This window comes from Mus caroli, unplaced genomic scaffold (genome assembly GCF_978045245.1).
Source record: "Mus caroli unplaced genomic scaffold, Mus_caroli_1 scaffold_14, whole genome shotgun sequence".
Classification (NCBI taxonomy): Eukaryota; Metazoa; Chordata; class Mammalia; order Rodentia; family Muridae; genus Mus; species Mus caroli.
This window is the reverse complement of record NW_028227269.1, coordinates 80,433,547-80,454,224: the sequence shown is the minus strand read 5'-3', so window position 1 is coordinate 80,454,224 and position 20,678 is coordinate 80,433,547. Positions and strand designations below refer to the sequence as shown.

Genomic DNA, 20,678 nt, shown 5'->3' with positions numbered 1-20,678 from the left:
AACCTGGCCACCTGAGTATATGCCAGGAGCATGAAGAGGGAAGGAGACACTAACATCACACAGCTGTGCTCTGACCTCCACATGCACATCATAGCACATATATGTCCACATTACACAAATACACATACAACCACCACCGTGTTGATCAGTCACATAAAAAGTTATGACCTAAAGTAGGGAGAAACAAACAACAGAATCAAAGTGTTGATCAATGATGAAACGAAATACAACATGATGCAAGGTATCTCATGGTTTGTGGTAGTCACAAAATGACAGGAGCTCATAGGCCCCACTTCTGAGGGATGTGCCATATGGTGATGTGTCTGGGGGGGAGGAAGAATCACTTTAGGGGTGCCCTAGGAGGGTGCTCCACTGAATGGACCCACACCTGTGATTATACTAAGACAGCACAAACTACGTGTACACACACACACACACACTTAAATGAAGACTCAAAGCTGGGATGAAGTAGTAGGGGGCAGGGGATGGAGCTGGATGGAGCTGGGGGAGGAGTGGGAATTAATGTGATCAAAACACATTGTGTGGATATATGAAATCCTCAAAGAATAAAAATATAATAAAACCCAAAATCATGTATAGTATGTTCTATGTCCTCAATGAAAATATGTTAAGTATTAACAAAAAATAGTAATAATTACAGGCTAAAATCCTATATTTTCTTTCATCACTGATGAAGCAATTATAAGTAAGCCTCTTAAGAAAAAAACACATGTTGCTCTATGTTATAAGAGCACTCCTTCATCTTTCATTTAAGGTAGGAGCTACTGACTTAAATTATCATACAGACTTCATAAAGTAACAGACATAAAAAGTCCATCTACCTACACAAAAGCTGACTTTTAAAACCTTCATTTTGACAGGAAAGGATGCCTGAACCTGATGTTAGCTTCATCAAAAGAAAATTAATTTAGATGTGGTGACTCATGCCTGTAATCTAAGCACTTAGGAGACGGAGGTAGCAAGATCATGAATTTGAGGCCAGTCTGAGCTATAAATACAAAAAACAACAAAAAGAAAAGAAAACTATGCTTTAATTATTGTAACCATATAGACCAACTATAACTCAGAGGAGGGTTAGATGTTCACTTGAATCTCAGGGGTGAAAGCAAACACTCTCTCCTAAAACTATAATAGGAATGAAGTTACACACACATTCATATACTTCAAACCCCTGCATCTGGGGCCAGCACAGTGGCTTACTGGGAACAGGCTTGCCTGAACTGGATCCCAGAATCCATGGATTAAAGGTAAAAGGAGAGAGCTGACTCTAAAGGAGTAGTCCTCTCACCTCCACATGTGCTCCAGGGTGTGTGTACACACACTCACACTCACAGAAGCACAGAATTAAGAAACGGGAGTTTTAAAATGCTATGATCAGGGCTAGCGAGATGGCTTAGCAGTGGAACACTGGCTGCTCTTTCAGGTGACCCGGATTCAACCCCCAGCACCCACATAGAAGTTCCTGACATCTCTAATTCCAGGTACGGGTCTGATGACTTCTGAGCAAGCTTGTAAGTAACGCACAGACACACATGCGGGAAAAACAGCCATACACATGAAAGATAAACAACTTAACAAATACTGAATTTTTAAAAATGCCAATGCTCCAAACCAACTTTCCTCAAGGACCTGTGGGGCAGGGTGGAGCAGGTACGGGTGCACACGTGGGGGCGGAGCTGACGCCGGTGTCTCCCTCAGCTGCTCCCCATTCCTTTCGGAGCCAGGGTCTCTCACTGAGCCTGGAGCTCTCTGACTTGGTCAGCCTGCTTAGACAGCAAGCTCTGGCACTTGGTTTTGTTTTTTTTTTTTTTTTTTTTTCTCTCTCTCTCTCCCCGTTTCCCCAAGACCACAGGTGTGCACGGCCACACCTTGTGATTTTACACTGGGGATTGAACTCAGGCCCTCTTATTTCCACAGCAAGAACAACCAGCGGCTGAAGAAGCAAAAAGGGATGGTAGCAGGTGCAGGTTTCTTCTTGGGTGATAAAGAGGTCTGATAACAGGACTGTAATCTTGTGTGTGTACTAAAAAGCACTGAAGCTGGAAGGGGGAGTTTTATAGAATGAAAGCTGTATCGTAATGAAAAATAATAGAGCAAGGTTACAGTGTCCTCGCAGCAGGAGTGTGAGTCACCTCACTCCTCACACCTGAGGACTCTCCTAAGATAACAGCTGACCACACTTATCTGTAAACCTCAAGTGTGCTCTGGGCTTCTCTCTCGGACTGTCTCTATCAATGACAGAAACATGCTATTATTTCTCTTAAAATCTCCCTCCCCTATCTTTCATGTCTTCTGCTAGTTAACATCTTAGTTGTCTTGTCCTTTGCAAGAATTTATTGAAAGAGTAGTTTATAATCATGAGTTTTTCTCCCCTAATTCTCTTAAACAATTCTTCAGGACTTTGTGCGGTGCTGGAGACTAAACCAAGGGCCTTACACACACACACACACACACACACACACACACACACACACACACACTCGCCTACTCAGTCACATTCCCAGTTTAACAGGTTCTGATACTACTCCATTAAAATTCCTTGTCACGGGAAGCAGCATCTTCACTCTCCTAAGTAATGGAGAAGCTTCACCCGCAAGCCCTTTGCCTGAGCAGCAGTACTGACAGGCATGTGCCTTCCTCCAGCATGCTGGCATCTAGCAGGCTCAGAGTTCCTCTTGCCACAGCAGCTGTTTCTATGCACTCTAAACTTCAGGGCAGAGCCCTGAGACTTTTCAATTTTCCACCTATACTTCCTCTTTTCAATCTCCCCCAGGTTCCAGGCACCAGGACAAACACTCAGAAACATCTAGATGTCGTCTGTATGTGTGTGTGTGTGGGGGGGGGGGGGGGGGGGGAGGGGTGCGCTGGAATTCTGATCCTGCACAGGGAAGACATGAGTGGACAGAGCAAAGACACTGGCAAAATCTCCTCCTTGGAAGTCAAGAATCAGGGTGAATTCCAGATGCTTAGTTCTACTAAGAATCTAGACTCAGGAACAAAACAAGTACCAACTTAGCCAGGCACCTGAGACCAAGGCAGTCCCAAACAGTATTTCAGCAGCTCAGACACTTGCCACTAGGTGGTGACAAAGCCCAGCCAGGACCATGTGAACCCTGTGCCAGCTAACCTGAACTAACCAGAACTGCCCCATCAGTTTACCAACTTCAGAAGAACCTGACTCAGTGTGTGCTTTTGCACTTTGTTTGCTTTGCTGTTGTTTGGGGGGGGGGGTTATTTTGTTTTTTTGTTTTTGTTTGGAAAAGGTCTCTATAAATAGAGGGTGGTTTAGAACTCACTTTGCCACTTTGCTGCCTCAGGTTGGCCTTGAATTCATAACAATACTCTGTCTCACCCTCCCAAGTTCTAGGCATGAGCCTGCATACATAGCTCTTACCCCATATTTAGTGTGTTGGCTGGGCTGCTTGGTATTTACAAATTGACAATTCCTAAATGTCAAACCCAGACACCTAACCTGACTTCTCTTCTCATGACTGCACTGAGGTCCCAAAGAAGCACATACTAAATATGCCCCAACTGGGTGTCCCACCCCAGCCTCCATTCTCTCCTGTCTTTAATTTAGAAAGGACACCTCATTGTTCCTGCTGTCCATCCCAAATAGTACTATTAAAATCTTATAGGACACTACTAAAGTCCTTTAACAGCATCTTATTAGCGCACAGTGCACACACACAGAATGTAAATAGACCATGTCTTACTACCCTCATGTTTACAATGGGCATCCAAATGACCTCCCAACTTCAGCATTCACCTCTTTGATACAGTCTCAGAGTCAGGGCTACAATGGCAGTTCATCTTCCCAGGAATTAGAACAAGTATCTTTAGAAATGCCCTCTGAGACGTTCTACCAAACCTGACAGGTGCGCTCTGACTTCACACCTCTTGCATTCGCTGTCCCCTGCAGAGAAGGGGCTCTCTTTAGGTCTTCGATGTAGGTAAAAAGCCACTCTATTTAAGATTATCACTTTTCGTAGTCTCCATCTGTTTACTCTTATAACTGATTCACAGTACTACAACTCATTAGTACTACAACTAATGAGACCGTGAAAGCCGTAAGAGAGTACAAACTATTCCCTGATTAACTTACAATATTTAAAACAGTGCCATGTACATAATAAGAACAGATAAAAAGCCAAGTTACAAACTATTTGAGGGACCAGAGAGATGGCTCCTGCATTAACAGTGGATGCTATTCTTGAGTTCAGTTCTCTCTCTCCTTCTCTCTTTCCCTCACCCATACTCACACCCATGCACTCACATCTACAAACAATAAGCATTTTTTACATTATTTTAAAGTAGTATAGTAGTTTGACTTTGGCTGTGAGTGTGGGTAAGTTTCCTACAACTCTTCTTAAAGTCATAACGGGCTCATCTGTGATGTACCAACAGCCTGGAGTGAGAGCTGGGTAAATGCACATGAAGACAAGCAACCAACCAACAGCTGTGGAATCCAGGCCGACCGTGTTTGTAAAGGACTCACGGCAGTCTGGTACAGCCATGTCCACTCACAAGTAGTTTAGGGATCCTTCTCCTCCGTAACAACAGAGCTGGGTACCGAGGGGACAGATGAGCTGCAGAGCTACCTAGGCCTCTGCAAAAATAAGCATGTGGGCTCCTAAGCTAGACAACAGACTAGTGAATTCCAGACATTATCTAAGCTCCTCTATACCTGGCTACAATGGTAGAGTTGTATGTGTATAAATCTCAAGCAGCTAGATTACCATAAAACACAAACAACAAAACCCTTGCTTAGTGCTTTTTAGATATACAATAAGATAAAGACATATGACCCCTAAATGCAAGCAGACTCAGTGCTCTAAGACTATGACCTGGTTGTCAAGACATCACAATGGTACACATTATAGAAATGAAGACTGCAAAATGAAAAGTAACTGGTTTACCTTTAATTTAAAAGAAAGAAAATGAAATCCATACCACGCAGTCAGTCTAGAAGCCTGGGAAGGGGGAAAGGGGCCCTCAAAAGCAATTTAACAATGACAAGATAACTTTCAAATACCAGCAACAGAATAAACAGAATATGCCTATGAGAAATAAAGTTTGGGGGCTGGAGAGATGGCTCAGCGGTTAAAAGCACTGGCTGCTCTTCCAGAGGTCCTGAGTTCAATTCCCAGCAACCACATGGTGGCTCACAGTCATCTGTAATGAGAACTGATGTCTTCTTATGGTGTGTCTGAAGACAGGAACAGTGTACTCATGTATAAAATAAATAAATCTTAAAGAAGAAGAGGGAGAGGAGGAAGAAATAATGAAGGCTGGGGGTGGGAGAGTGCCACCGCAAGCATGCTTACCTTGCTCTTCACTTCCTTCTTTACAAAGACTAGAACTCTGGCCCAGACTCAAACTTATGTCATCAGAGGTCTTAGCAGTGTCCGTGTCTCCTACAATGTAGACAAACACATGCGGGCATGACCCTGAAGCAAAGGCACAGCAGAGAAGGGACAGAGAGTGGGAGGTCCTGTCACCTAAGGCAGGTCAGACACCAGCAACCACTCACTATGTGCTGAATGCTCTGACTGTCTTACCAAGTAGGACAGACTATGGGAGAGAATGACAGTGTGACCTAACAACATAACACCAAACACAGAATACAAAGAATATGGGAGAGTTAGTGTTAGCTTTTTTTTTAAAAAGCAGATTCTAAAAAGAAATACCAACTACTTTATAACAAAACTGAAACAAACGAGGGAAATGTCCTTCCCCACGAAGGTTAGAAACTACAGCACTATATAGAAAAACCATACATTTATTTTAGGGAAATAATTCTCTTTTAATGTTTCAATTATGATCACATTTAAAACTGGCACAGCAAACTAGTTTTTCATAAGCTGAACCCATACTTAGGAAAATATATCCCCTATGCCAAAAGGTTTCTAATAAATCAAAACTTATAAATAATACAAATGTTCAAATATTTTTGAGATACTTAAATGATGAAAGGATAACACAATTTAAATCAGACAATTTAATAAGATCATGTTATGCCCTGGCATATTTAAAAAATTCCCTCTAGTGGAAGGCTGTCTTTCAGAGAGAGGAATAGCCAGTGCTCAGTAAGGTACCTTTAATAGTTGCTGCTGTCCCAAGTCGAGAGGATCCAGATCCAATCTGAAATCAAGACAAGGAAAAAAAAAAACAATGAATTAACCCACCAGCCATAAGTCACCACTAATCCAAAGCACAAGACTATCAAAATCATCTTCTCTGGCATGCTATCAGTCATTTTCATCGATATTAAAGACACCTGTTGGGCACATTCTCTCAGAGGCACGCAGCTGCTGCGGCTCCTGCTGATAAACCCTCTGAGTACCAAAGACGGATGGAGCCTCTGTGGACTAAAGACTGATGGGGGCCCTGGGGCAAACACCTGCCACCTCAAGCAAATTGCACTGAGGAGTTATTATCATTATTTTACATTATATCATGGCACGGTTGTGTTATAAACCAGAAGCAAAGCCACACACTGAGTCTGTGGGAAAAAAACATAGGACTTCTTAGAGCAGAAAACAACCAAGTTTGAGGAGAAAAAAAATACAGAGTACAACATCAAGTCTTACTATTCTTAGTTCTAAGACAAGAGGAACTTTTTAATGATGGTTAGAACATTTAAAAATAATAAAAATTTTAAAAAAGGAACTCTCAGCACCCACTGTAATTGTAACTGAGCCTTTAAAGTTTATATTCAAGATGGCCTAACATTTTCCTAAATGTATACACATCATTTACACAATCATATCAATAAATACCACAAATTCCACAAATACAGTAAGAAAACAAAATACAGCATGATTCTGCCAACTAAACCGGCAAGCTGCAGAAACTCTTCCAGTAAGTCTGTTTAAATGGACTCAAGACGGTTTCTCACATTCAGCATTGCAAATAAAACTTAAATCATAGAGTACTTATTTTCTTTACACGTCCCCTGCCCCTCCACTTCATAAAGTCACTGCAGCCACAGTATACAAGAGATAAACTCAAAGATGGGTAATTGTACCACTTGCAGAGTAGGAGAGGCTAAATGAACCCGGAGGCCATTAACTGCTATCTCAGAAGTAAAGACACGGGAGATAGATGCTGTGATGTGTAAGAACTTGTCAGTGAAAAAGAAAACAAAAATATGTACAGGTGAAACTATAAACTTGATGTTACCAATAAAAACTAAGCTTTGCAGGGCTGGAGAGAACGCTGCCTGTAAGTGCTTGCTTTGCGCGCAGGAGGATCTGACTGGATCTCTAGCACCCAGTACAACAGTGGCAGCCCCCGCAAGTCCAGCGTGGAAAAGGCAGGGTGGAAAAGGCAGATCTCTAGAACTCACTAGCCAGCCATTTGCATGCACACACACAACAACAACAAATGCAGGCGCTCGTGCACATGCCCACAACACATAAAATGCAAGCACACTAAGTTTTATAATATTTTAGGGCTGTTTGTTAAGCTTGATTCTCTCAGGATTTCTTAACATCTGCTTTAAATACACCATCAGGCACTCACTATCCCGCCCCTGGAAGGGAACAGTTGCAAGGCGTGGTGTTACCAGCCTGGAATTCTAGCACATGGGAGGCAGAGGTGGGAAGATTTCATGTTTAAGACCAGCCTGTCTTTACACTGAGAAACTATTTCTAAAATTAAAAACAAGTAATAACAGTAAAAGAATAAGACCCTAATTTCTTAACAGCAAAATTCCATTCTTAAAACACCTACTAAAACAGGCAGACAAGCTACTGGGAAAAATATGATTTGTCTACTAGAAATACAAACACATAGTGACTTCTTAGATAAAACGTTTAAACAAGCAAATACATACACCCCTTAGTGGATTCTCTTCTGGGAATGTAAACTTAGGAAACAAACTATCTGAATAGGAGTTTTAGTTATTTGCTCACAATCGTCAAATGTTTCCCTTTCCTCTCTTGGCCAAGCTCCCCACTTTGTACAGATGTGACTCCATGTCTTTTGATCTATGAGAACCCTCTAGAGGGGGCCACAGGACCTAGTAGTTCTGATGACTGGATTTAAGGGAAATGCCTCTGTGCCTGGCAAAGCCTCTGCCCCACCCTGCCTACTTCCTACTCCCTCACAGCAGCATCACAACTCAGCTAATCTGCTCACCCCAGGGCCTCACTGACAAGCCTAGAGGACAGAGACAATGCCAGCCAGTACTAGCTGCCTCCAGACCCACACAGCAAACACCAATCCCACTTCTCTAAATCCCTCTTGGATGAGTAATGTTCTGTCTGCTGGTGGAGGAGGTCTTACTAGATCCCACAGATACTGATTCTTAACGCTTTCTCCATCAAGCCCTCTCCAAAATCAAAGAATCTTCACATCTATATACAACAGATAACTAATAATATAAATTACAGAAATGTCACTGCAGAAGAGCTCATGACATTTGTGACACAACCAACGAAGACACTATGCATAGTGACTTCTCTATCTTTAAAAGTTTTTTACTATGTATGACATCAAAGGTTTGATTTTCTTCTTTAACCCTTATTTGGTTTTTTTTTGTTTGTTTGTTTTTGTTTTTTGTTTTTTGTTTTTTGTTTTTCAGACAGGGTTTCTCTGTATAGCCCAGGCTGTCCTGGAACTCACTTTGTAGACCAGCTGGCCTGGAACTCAGAAATCCACCTGCCTCTGCCTCCCAAGTGCTGGGATTAAAGGCATGCGCCACCACACCCGGCTAACCCTTATTTGTTAAATTTTGTAAAAGTGAAAAGAAAAAGAAAAAAAAAAAAAGGAAGTTGGTGGTAACTCCTACACTTAGAAGTAAAGTTTTCCATGTAAATGGCTTATATACACAGTCCTATGTTTTCCCTATGGTGAGCACCACAGCAAAGATTCAGCAAGAGCTGGGGATGTCAGGCAAGGCCACACCCTACAGTGGAGCCCTGCCTTTCTCTCTAGCTGGAATTCATTATTCTTCCTCTGAAGTCAACCCTTTTTCAGGGCCATTTTGAAGGCAACTATGACTTTGTGAAAAGATTTTGTGTTAGTTCCTTAGTAACAGATCACATGACAACGGTTACTTGGGTCACAATCTCTTTGACAGTAAGAATAAGTCACCATCATCATCTTTGACCAAGTCATGATCCTAGACCAAATATTTACCTTGAATATTTACAAGCACTAAATTATTTCAAAGAAGACAAGAGGCAAACAGAAGGGGAAAGTGCAGGCAGAGGTGGGGGTGGGGGTGGGGTGGGGGGAGTACTGATAGGGGGAAGTGAGGAGAAATGACTAAGGCAGAAGGGAGCAAGGGTGGGAAAGAGCAGGTTAGAAGAAGCTGAAGGGAAGCCATGGTAACTCCACCTAGACAGTCACATAACCAATCATGACAACATGTCCAGGAGCAACACAACAAACAAGAGAGAGAGTGTGTGTCCATACATATCAGCTGCATTCCATACAGATACAAATGCCCTAACTCACATTTTCACTTTAGCCTCTCTAAAGGTAAAATAATTACACACTATAAACAGCATAAAACGCCAATGAGGAAAGTGTCTCCCTGTTTGAATGTAAGAACCACCACCTAAGAAAAGCACAACTGTCTACAGAGTGTGCTTAGATCCATGTGTGCCTTAGCATAGTCTGTAAAACAGTGACTGACAATGGTTACTCAGGTCACAATCTCTCTGACAGTAGGACTAAGTCACAATCCTAGATCAAATATTTACAGATATTACTGATCAACCGAAATGACACCAAGGGTAGGTATCCAAAGGTGACTGATACCTATTATGTCCTTTAATTTGTCCTTCTGAAATTAAAATTTAAAAAAATAATAAATTAAGTATGGCTTTCCAAACACTAGCAGAAATGTAGGATTAACTCCCAGGGTTAAGCTGCTGTTGCCTGTATTTGTTAAGCAGGACTGTTACAATGGTCACAGTGAGTAAGGACTCAGTTGTTCTATGAGAAGAAATTGTGGAATGCATGAAGACCACCAAGAACAAAAGCGGGGTAGCAGAGCATCAGTGCAAACAAACACCCTGCAACCCGAAGCTTTAAGGAACCACCCTCATTACCATGGGAACATGGACTTGTCTGAATAGCTGGTCCTGAATTTTCTGTCTGTTTTGTTATACCAAATTTCCCCATTCCATGGAGGGTGGAAAGAGCTTAACTTTAACACCCTCTTTGTTCTATAATGCACAACAGTTTCACAACAAAAACTGTTACTAACTCAAACTTAGAGCAAATCTATAAACATGTATTACAAAACAAGACCCTTTTGGAGATTCTGGATCACAGACTGTGTTGTTTTCATAATCCTATTCTGAGTGTTCTGCTATCAATATCAGGATACTATGTGAATACTGAGAGAGCATCCAGAGAACCAGGACGGCTGCTATTAAGTGAGGGGCTGAGTTCAATTCCAACTGTAAAACTTTATTATCCATTCACATAAAGGTAATTAGGAACCACAAACTGAAAGTCAGGTGTGCACAGGCAGGATATTACTGAGTGGAGAGAGGAACGTCGACTCTAGAGGTTTATAACTCACCACATGTCATCCATCAGAAACTAAGCTGCAATAAATATAAGTGCACTGTCTGCAAAAAGGGCCAACACCGTAAGATCTGAAAATACTGAGGATTGGGGGGTGGTTTCAAGAAGAGCTAAAGTAGGGCAGGAATCAAAACTAGGTCTCTCACTGGGACACGAGAGGAGGGGGAGAGGAGTGATTTCAACCCCCAGGCTATAATGTGACGAGAGGAACTATTGTGACAGCAGGGATGCGGAAAGGAAATTTAGGAAGTGAATTTTCCATGACACCCTGATGAAAATCAGCCGTTTCCTTCAAAATGGAAGGACTGACAAAGTGACCACAAAACCCCACAATTACATAAAGCCCTATGTGACAAGTTCCTTTCAAAGTTTACTTCACTTGAGGGAGCTGCTGAGAAAGCAATGGGGAGGGAACTGCAGAGGCCCTGGCCTGGTGCAGACATGCTCAGAACAAAGGAGCAGAGCTGGGGTTAGACCTAAGGCAGGCAGGCAGGCAAGCAAGCAGGCAGGCAGGCAGGCAGGCAGGCAGGCAGGCAGGCAGGCAGGCAGGCAAGCAGGCAGGCAAGCAGGCAGGCAGGCAGGCAGGCAGGCAGGCAGGCAGGCAGGCAGGCAGGGCCTCCTCTATGGAGACACCTGCAGAGAGAGCTACATTCCAAGGGTAAAAGTAATACAACAGAAATACATACATTGTAACTGTTAGTGGTAGGTTTATATTCCACTCCTAGCATTGCCATTAGCATTTCATCACTGAAATCTGGGATAAGTTATTTCTACGTTTTAACCATGCAGACATCTTGTTTCCAATATGGATGAGGAAAGGCAAGGAGGATGGAGCAGGTGAGCTAAGCTAAAGCATTCACAGCTGCTTGATCAAAAGTAACTGTAGGAGAGCATGTGGTGACCATTCAGCAACTATATATTAGCAATGTGAATACTAAGAAGTAACAGTTAGGGGCTGGAGGATGGCTCAGTAGGGTCTCTGCCTTCCCACAATGTAATGCAAAAGGAGCAGGGAAAGAACACCCTGACCTGGCTTGTCCCCAACCCCAAGCCCAGAGCCAATCCCTGTGCCCACCCCAAGCTCAGGACTTGAAGTCTCACTAATCCTCACCCTGAAAAGCCCCACCCGGCCCCACCCGACCCCAACAAACCCTATATAAATCCTGCCTTCTGTTCAGTTCTCTGCTGCTTCTTGCCCAAGCAGTGGCAGCCACCATCTTGGGTCTTTCCCAACTCCCGCAATAAATATCTTGTGTGAGGTTTGTTATATAGTGTGGCTTCGTGGTATTCTTTCTACCAGGATGCCTCTCAGAGCAGAGCTATAACACTTCTATAGGGGAAGTCTTTCCCTTCAGAGCTGTAATACTTACACAAAGGACCTGGGTTTGATTCTCAGCACCACATGGTGGCACACAACCATCTGTAACTCCAGTTTCAGGGGATCTGATGCCCTCATCTCTACAGGTGATACATACATGGCACACAAATACCCATACAAATCAAATTAAAAATTAACTTAAAAAGAATAACGAATATAGATGATATACATTAATCAAAAATGTCATCAGAGAGAGAGAGAGAGAGCCATTACGGATGGCTCTAAGTATGCTTTCTGGCTAGCACTAGCACCAGAAAGAGGGACTAAGGCACAGCATAGAAGTACACTCCTACCTGATTGCTTGGGTCTAGACCAGCATAAGAATTTCTTGAACTGCAGCCAACCGGAGGTGTGGCCTCCCGAATGAATTCTGACATCTCAATCCCTCCTCCAGGGTCACTGTGCAGGAAAATGGGAGAAAGAGAGCAACTGTCATCAACTGTCACTGACAACCTCCTTTGTTTGGCTTCTGTCTTGTTTTCTACAAAACCAAGAGGTCCTGTTTTTTTTTTCTTTTTTGTTGTCGTTGCAACAGTGTCTTTACACAGTTCTGTTTATTCTAGAACCTACTATATAGACCAGGCTGGTCTCAAACTCGCATGCACCACTGCGCCCAACAGAGGTCCTGCTTTTTCACAGAGTAAACACAGAGTGAAGTCTGTTAAGCTGCGAGTTGGGACCATCTAATAACCACACCAGGATGGACGTACTCAAACTTATCTCCTATTGCAGACTGTCCACACAAACCCAAGGAGAAGCTGGCCTTAATTACAGGAAGCAAAGAGTTGATGGCCCAGGCCATAAAACCACCCTTGCAAAGAAGCGGTTGCCATCTGTTTCCCAAGAGCAGGAGCAAGAGGCCAACTGAAAGCAGTCAGATACCATGCTAGCTGAGGTTTCCAAGAGACCTATCCAACTAACTGTCTGACACAAAGATCAACGTGCCAGGGAAGACTCAGCTGTGCTTTTATAAGGAAAGTGAACTTATGCGGTGTACTAATTGCTGAAAGAACTGGAAACCTGTGCTTTTTGATTTATGGTTTGTTTGTTGGGCATAGTGGCATATGCCTTTATCTCAGCAGTGTAGAGGCAGAGGCAGATGGGTCACTGTGAATTAGTGGTCAGTCTGGTCTACATACTGAGTTCCAGGAACACCCAGGCTATGTAGAGACTCTGTCTCAAAAAATACATAAAAATTAAAATTAAGTAAATAAAGAAAAAAAGAGAAAAAATAAGTAAAAACCAAACAAACTGAGAAGCAAAGATTTGTGTTTAGTGAGCTAAAGGCCTGACTATGAAGTGATGCTAATTAGTAACAACAGTCTTAGAAAGCCGAAGGCCAGGGCGGAATTACTTGTTCTCCTTTAGAGCTTACCAGTCACCATCTTAGCCAATCCCCCACATTTTTCCAGTGATCTAATCACCTCACCCCAAATTCTCACAAGATTTAGATTATGTTGACTCCAACAAACAGGACTATAGCTATCAAACACCATCAACATAGCCCCGCTCTGGACGTGAGAGTACGTAGTTCTGGAGAAAACGAATTAGTCCAGTTCAGACTAGTATGGATCAGGCCAGGAGTCCCATGGTTGACATTTTTTTCTCTGTTTTCTGTTTATCTTTTTTTTAAACCTTAATTTTATGGATGTAAATGCTGTACCTGTGTGCATGTCTCTGCAGCATGTACGTGCCAATAGTCTGAAGAGACCGGAAGGCATTATATCACCTGGAACTGGAGTTACAGGTTGTTTCGAGCTGCCACGTGGATGCTGGGAACCAAACCTGAACTGTCTGGACGAGCAGTCAGTGGTCTCACCTGCTGAGCCGTCTCTCCAGCACTTCTGGTAGACTTTAAAGCCTAGAGCTACTACAGACATTGAGGCCAGGATGATAGTGGCCACCATCTGGGTCCAACATTCAGGAATTAAACCCAGAACCCCTACGCATGTGTAACAAATGTGCGGCTTGGTGCTGGTGTGGTTTCCCTGACAAGTGGAACAGGGGATGTCTCAGATTCTAGTCCCTGCTATTGAATCCCTTTCCCCTTACTTGGCCTGCCTGTTTGGGCCTCAGTGGGAGAGGATGTGCCAAGGTGGGGTGGTAGCCAAAGGGAGTTCCCCTTCTCCTAGGGGCAATGGGGGCAGGGATTTGTAAGTGTGGGACTTGGAAGAGAGGGAGGAGGGAGGCTGTGGTAGGGACATAAAGTGAATTAAAAAAACAAAACAAAACAACCTCTCAGCTCCTCCTCCAGCACCATGTATGACTGCCTGCATGCTGCCATGCTTCCTCCCATGATGATAATGGACCGAACCGCTGAAACTCTAAGCCTGCCCCCAATTAAATGTTCTCTTTTATAAAAACTGCCATGGTCATGGTATCTCTTCACAGCAATAAAACCCAAACTAGGATACTTTCTATTACTAAAGGTTTCAGAACAATAATGTTCCTGGTTAGCTTAATGAAGTTAGGCCACTAAGAAATAACTTTCTAACTTGCTATACATCTATATAAATACAGCATCCTAAAAACTCGTTACCAAGATCATGGCCAATTAAGTATATTAATACCTCACATGAGAGGGGATATGTTCCAGTTCGTTAGCTGCTCAGCATTAACTCATAGCAGTAATACAGGCTACATCAAAAAAGGGTATGTTATGTGCAGCTATCACCACACTGAGTCTGCATGGGAAGCACCTAGCAATGTTACTAGAATGGACCCACTCAACTCAGTCAGACCCACAGGCACTAAAAGATGCAGGGCATAGTGATGATGAAGGACAAAACACTCTATGCCAGAGGAAGGATGAAAAGCCTTCATCCTGCTTTGTATGTCTCTACATGTATGTGCATATACATGGCCTTTATTCATATACCACAGAATGTATCTGTGTAAGTCAATGTTTCTGCATATTCATAAAGTTACGAAACCATCATCATACTCAATTCTGGAACACTTTTATCCCTTCACAGACAGACACTTTACCTGCAGCTCTCCTCTATCTTTCCTACCATCCTCCTACACTAGCAAACACTAACCTCCTATCTCTACAGATGTGCCCACCCGGGCATTGCAGATCATATGTAGCACATAATGGCCTGAAATGGCCTCCTTCCCATAACATAACATAATATAATATAACATATTCAAGAGTCAACCACATTGTAGCATGCAATACCTCATTTATATTTGTGACCAAATAATATTTCACCATATAGACAGATATTTGTTTAGCCAGTCAGAGGCAAGACAATCTTGCTCACTTTCATATACTTTTTCTGATTTAAACAAACAAACAAACAAACCTCAAGTGGTCATAATCTAAGTGATTGTATCCCAGTCTTACAAGTACTTGATTTGTTTGTGTTTCTGATGAAACTTCCTTAAAATTTGTAAGTGCTACTATTCTCGTTTTACAAATAAAAAAGTGAAATACTAGAAGAGGCAATCTCTAGCAAGAGGTCTCAAAGTAAGCAAGCTAACACTGCTGCCCAGGGAGTTACAGTGTGTGAGAGAATCGGCTCTTTATTTGTCATACACTTGAGGCAGGTATGTTTGAATGTCAGGTCTGCAAAACTTAAACTTAAAGCCACGCACACTCTTTCTAAGAAACTGCACTGTCTTTCACATCCAAGTTCCTCTGGCCCAATTCCTCACTGCTACGTAGAGCAGGTTTCCTCACTCTATCCCTGTCTACACTTGGGGCTCTGTAATTCACGATGCAAGGACTGCCTGTGCACAGTGGCTGGCAGCATCTCTGCCAAGCAGCACACCCTAGCAGTGAACGCTAGAAACTCTCATACAACTGTCAGATGCCCAGGGGCTAGAATCACTCCCAGATGAGGAACCATCATCTAGAATGAACACTGACTGGTCCCTAGTCAATACAGAGGGGTGAGAAAGGACGGATTCAAAAAACAAAAATGGACAAATCTAAAAAGGAAAAAAAAAAAAAAGGAGAGAGGGACACCACCACCATTATTTTAAAAGTACTCTAATAAAATGTCTATCAGTCTGCCCTCTCTGCAACTCTAAGTATGTTTTAACACACAAAATGCTTGCCCTATTAGCGAGACTTGCCAAGTTTAGCAATGGAGAACTCAGCACAGCCCTGCCAAGAACAGCAATTTCAACTGTGCAGTAAGCAAAGAAGCAAAGTCAGGAAGCTGCTACCTTTGTGTCTTAGTTTCCCCATCTGTTTAAAAAACAAAACACAAAACAATGTACAGAGAAGCAGAAGTTGTTTAATATGAATTAGAAGAGGTGTCACAAACTAGGTTTGGGGTCATCAGTATCATATCAACTACTGAGGCTCAGGCTCTGGTCAAAAACACCCTAACACTCTCATAATACTAAGTTTATAACTGAACTCTAGATTATAATTGTGCCTATGAAAATAGGAATAGATTTAACACACACACACACACACACACACACACACTGTCCCTAAGCAGAGTAGCTCTCTCTTAGAAACCTTAGCCTGAAATCCAGCTTCATATAGATTAAATAGAGCTTTGGTTCATAGCATTAACAAGCATTACCACCAGAAAAAAAAAAAAAACAGAAAATGCAGCCTGTCTCTAGAATATTCGCATCCAAATCCTTAAATTCAATTTATCAACTTCCTCATATAACAGTTTAAAAATATAATACAAGCATTAAAGATTCTAACTCCTTAAGATAAGATTTAAATATTTTTGAATTGCTCTGTCACACAAGAGGGCACCAAAAACCATAGGCTCCAGGAGACACTCACTCATGCAATCAACTGAGTGCCCTAAGGTACCACACACACAACGGCTGGCTCTACTTAGGAACTGTGTGTGGTCCCGACTGTTTCCTCCCCTCAGAACGGAATGTGAGGCTCACTGGTGGGAGAGTAAAGAAAGGAGATGCACAAAAACCTGTAGCAGAAATCTACACGGTCGTGCTGTAAGAGGAAACACCTCAAAACACCAGAAGTGCATCTCCCCTGTGAGCCAACTGTGCAGTTCCAACTATGCAAAGGACAAAGCATCCTAGTCCTCAAATCCGTGCTCAACCATGATCACTGATGCTCTAATAACAATGGCAGCCAGCAGACACAACAATCTAATGTCCGTCAGCCAGTGAATGGGTAATAAAAATGAGGTACATGAACAATAAATTTAGTTACAAAGAAAACTGAAATCATGAAATGTATCACTAAATGGATGGACCTAGAAAAGAGAAAACTCAGACCCAGAAAGATAAACACTGCATGTTCTCTCTCATTTGCTGTTCCTAGTTCCAAGTCTTCAGGTGTGAGTACAGTCACCGCCCCTCATCAAAGGTTTTCTTTATAGAGAAATAGAAACCACAACAGAAAACCACAACTGGATGCAATGCAGAGATCAACTGATCCTGGGGAGCCCACCCTCAATGGATACTTCTACAGATCCTGCATCTATGGTGCAGGGAACATCAAGGAAAGAGGGCGGAAAGACTGTATTAGGCAGCTGTGGAACACTCCCTTAGAAATGGCGGCATAAACAAGACCCGAAAAATGGCAGTATTAATGAACATGCTAATATGGAAGGGGGAAATCTCGGGGGGTCCCACGCACCCAGAGAAAGAACTGTGAGAACTAATGATGGCTGGGAAGGAGAACCACCTTCTCCAAGAATTAACTGTCTGATTCACAGTGGTCAGCCCTAAACCCATATACACACCAATGACAAAACTGTCTCAGATGGTATTTACATATTGTGTACACACATATACGCTGATACATATGTGACAACAATAAAGAAAAGGAGGCTGTCAATTTGAGAGAAGGGCAGAGGAGGAGTCAGAGGTGGGGACCTGGGAGAAGCTGGAGAGAGGAATGGGAAGAGAGGGAAGTGATATCATTCTATTTTAATTAAAAAATAGTTTTAAAAAGGAAAAGATGAAGATGTACTCCAGTTCTATTTCAATCTAAGCAGGTGTTAAAAGCCACAGTCAACAAAACCCAATTAAACAAGAAGTAGGGCTAAAAAGAAGGAAGTAAAACTGCTATCACACAGGAAAACAAATTACACAATGTGCCTCATTGATACCGAAATTAAATAGATTTCTGGATACAATGAAAACTACTACATTTAGGAGAGAAATAAGATAGCAAAAATTTAAAACTTGAAGTAGAAAACTAAAATAATTTAATAAACTTATTTTTAATGGAGAACTATAAACCCTAAAGGAATTTTGAAAGATTAGATGGAGAAAGTTAACATACTACAGAGAAATGCAGACTCTGACGAAGAATCTACATTTTCAAAGCAATTCTGATTAAAAACAGAAAAATGCCAAAGAACAAAGAGCAGCCAAGGTGGCTACAGTTCTCCTCACTCCTCATGTGAGCAAGGCTGGAGCAGCCATGATGGCTACAGTTCTCCCGTCGTGAGCAAGGCTACCACAAGCCGGGCCTAAAGCTTCTGTAACACAAAGTGTGAGTGAGGCACAGGCGACTGGACCAGCACCACAGAAAGGACGTCCAGGAGCACGCGGCTGTGAATGCAATTCCATTCCTAGCAGAGAAAATACGGTGGCTGCTATCAAAAAGAGTCAGTTAAACTATACCGGAGGGAAACTAAGTCTGAACCCTTACATGACACTGTGGACTGAAATAATTGAGATAACACTCAAAACTAAAATAAAGTGTTAAAAAATACAGAAGAATATCAGATCTCTGTACAGGGAATACTTCTGGAAGACACAGGAATGTCAGTTACTAGGTGGTGATGATGATGATGATGATGATGATGATGATGTGGTTTTATTAATCCAAGAATGGGTTAAAGATACAGTTCAGCAGATAAAGAACATTCATTTCTGGCATTCCCAAGTTCCTGGATTCTGTCCCCAGTACCAACAAAACAAAAGTCTTAAGAAGTATGATAATTAAGCCAAATGTCATATACTTGCCTCTAAGCCCAACACCTTGCATTGGAGGCAGAAGGATCAAGGGTTCAAGGCCACCTTCAGCTACATTTCAAGGCTAGCCTGTTAAGACCCCATCTCAAAACAACAACAAAATTTAACAATCCTAAGAATCTTAGGAAAGAAAACAGCAAACTCAGAGATGCCTTACCATATGTAATAAACAGTGATATAAATAAATGAACAATTCCTATTAGTCAACAAGAAAGACAGCTTCACACTTCACAAATGGGCAACAGAAAGGAGAGAAAGCTAACTGGCACCCACGTGATGATGAAGTACGAGGAAGCAACTCCAAGTCACAGCGAAGCTTGGTGTAGACTCCTGAATGGCAAAGTGCTGTTCATCTTTTAAGGTTTCACTCTGCAGCCAGGTTGGTCTCAGAGTCACAGAAATCCTTCTGCCCCAGCCTACTGAGTGCTAGGATTACAGGTATGTATGGCTAAATGCTAAATTTTTACCAGTATCACATGTTCATGTGAATACTGAACAATGAGATCTTTGAAAATTAACTGGTAACAATCACTGTGGCAAATAGCTTGGAATTACCCAATAAAATGAGCTCAAAGATACCCTAAGAAGCAGCTTGCATATGCTAGCTATACACAAGTGTACCAGAAGATCCGCAATGTGTCATCAGAGGAGAAAGCTGGAAATCATCTGATTACGCTCTCTCCCTGGAGTATGTATGGCCTGTTTGATGGTGAATGCGAACAAATAATAGCTACGCAACAGTCACTTAAGTCTGAAAAGGTATTGTGAAAATGTCCCTAGACAGAGATATACAGGATAACTCAAAGCACACAAAATAAACAATAAACACATTAGGAACATCTATCAGGACCATGTCGTGATGAAAACAGAAGGTATAGAAATCTTCATGGAAAAGTCAGGGAAATGTTCAGTGCTGAAAGAAAGCGTAGATGACAGGAAACCATGCATGAGCTCCTCGGTGGCTATATACTGTTTTATGTCCTCAGCTAAGCAGTGAGTGCTTACATACTGACCTGAATATTAGTCTCCAAATTACCCTTATGTTTGATATACACTCTAACATACACATTTTCAGAGTAGGTTCTTTAAAATAAAGGAAAATGTAAACACAATCAACAGAAGCTAACTGAACACATACTGTTTATAAGCAGAGACAAGACAATGTCAGGGTGGCTCCATGAGCCAGGGTGCTCCTGGCGGTGCACATAGCCCTCCACATGTTCTCGCTCTGAGACTCTAAAGTGAGTTATCTATTTGCCTCACCAGCTGACAACATAATCATGTAACTGCATGCCAAGAGCACACAATCAGAAATAATACAAAGCCCAGATCAGTCAGCAGTGTGCAGCTCCCCTGGGCAGGGTGTGGCTTGACAGGTTCGAAGTTGCAGAGTGCACACTGTATGTTCAACTAATGGCTCTCAAGCTTGTCTCCCCTTTATATGGAATACACTGAAGAAGTGTGCGGAACTCTCAAGTTTATAATTTTGTATGATACAAAAATAAACAAAATCCCTACTACATTCTTGAACGTTCTCTCTCTCAATGGTTTGCTTTCTCAAAACTTAATACATTTATCATCAAAATTCCAATGGAAAATATTTTAGAGAATAAGCAAGTATATATCACCAAAAATTAAAATATGTACATCAGAATAACCAAAGTAATAATGAGGGTAAAAACATTGAGGAGGATTCATATTACTAAGTATTAGGCCTGTTATGAACTACAATGATAAAAACAGCAGAGAGAGATTGTGTGTGTGTGTGTGTGTGTGTGTGCGCACGCGCACA

The 20,678-nt window shown here is 42.1% G+C and overlaps 1 protein-coding gene across 5 annotated transcripts in view; it reads right to left on the bottom strand.

The window, feature by feature from the left end:
* The window catches only part of Pcnx1 (pecanex 1), a 144,113-nt gene that overhangs the window by 83,351 nt on the left and 40,084 nt on the right, over positions 1 to 20,678 (bottom strand). For all 5 annotated transcript variants that reach the window (XM_021179162.3, XM_029484751.2, XM_029484750.2 and 2 more), the window contains exons 3-5: positions 12,244 to 12,349; positions 6,120 to 6,165; positions 5,349 to 5,438 (exon numbers count right to left, since the gene is read on the bottom strand). In XM_021179162.3, coding sequence (XP_021034821.1) covers positions 5,349 to 5,438; positions 6,120 to 6,165; positions 12,244 to 12,349 — 242 coding nt within the window. The remainder of the gene's footprint in view (positions 1 to 5,348; positions 5,439 to 6,119; positions 6,166 to 12,243; positions 12,350 to 20,678) is intronic.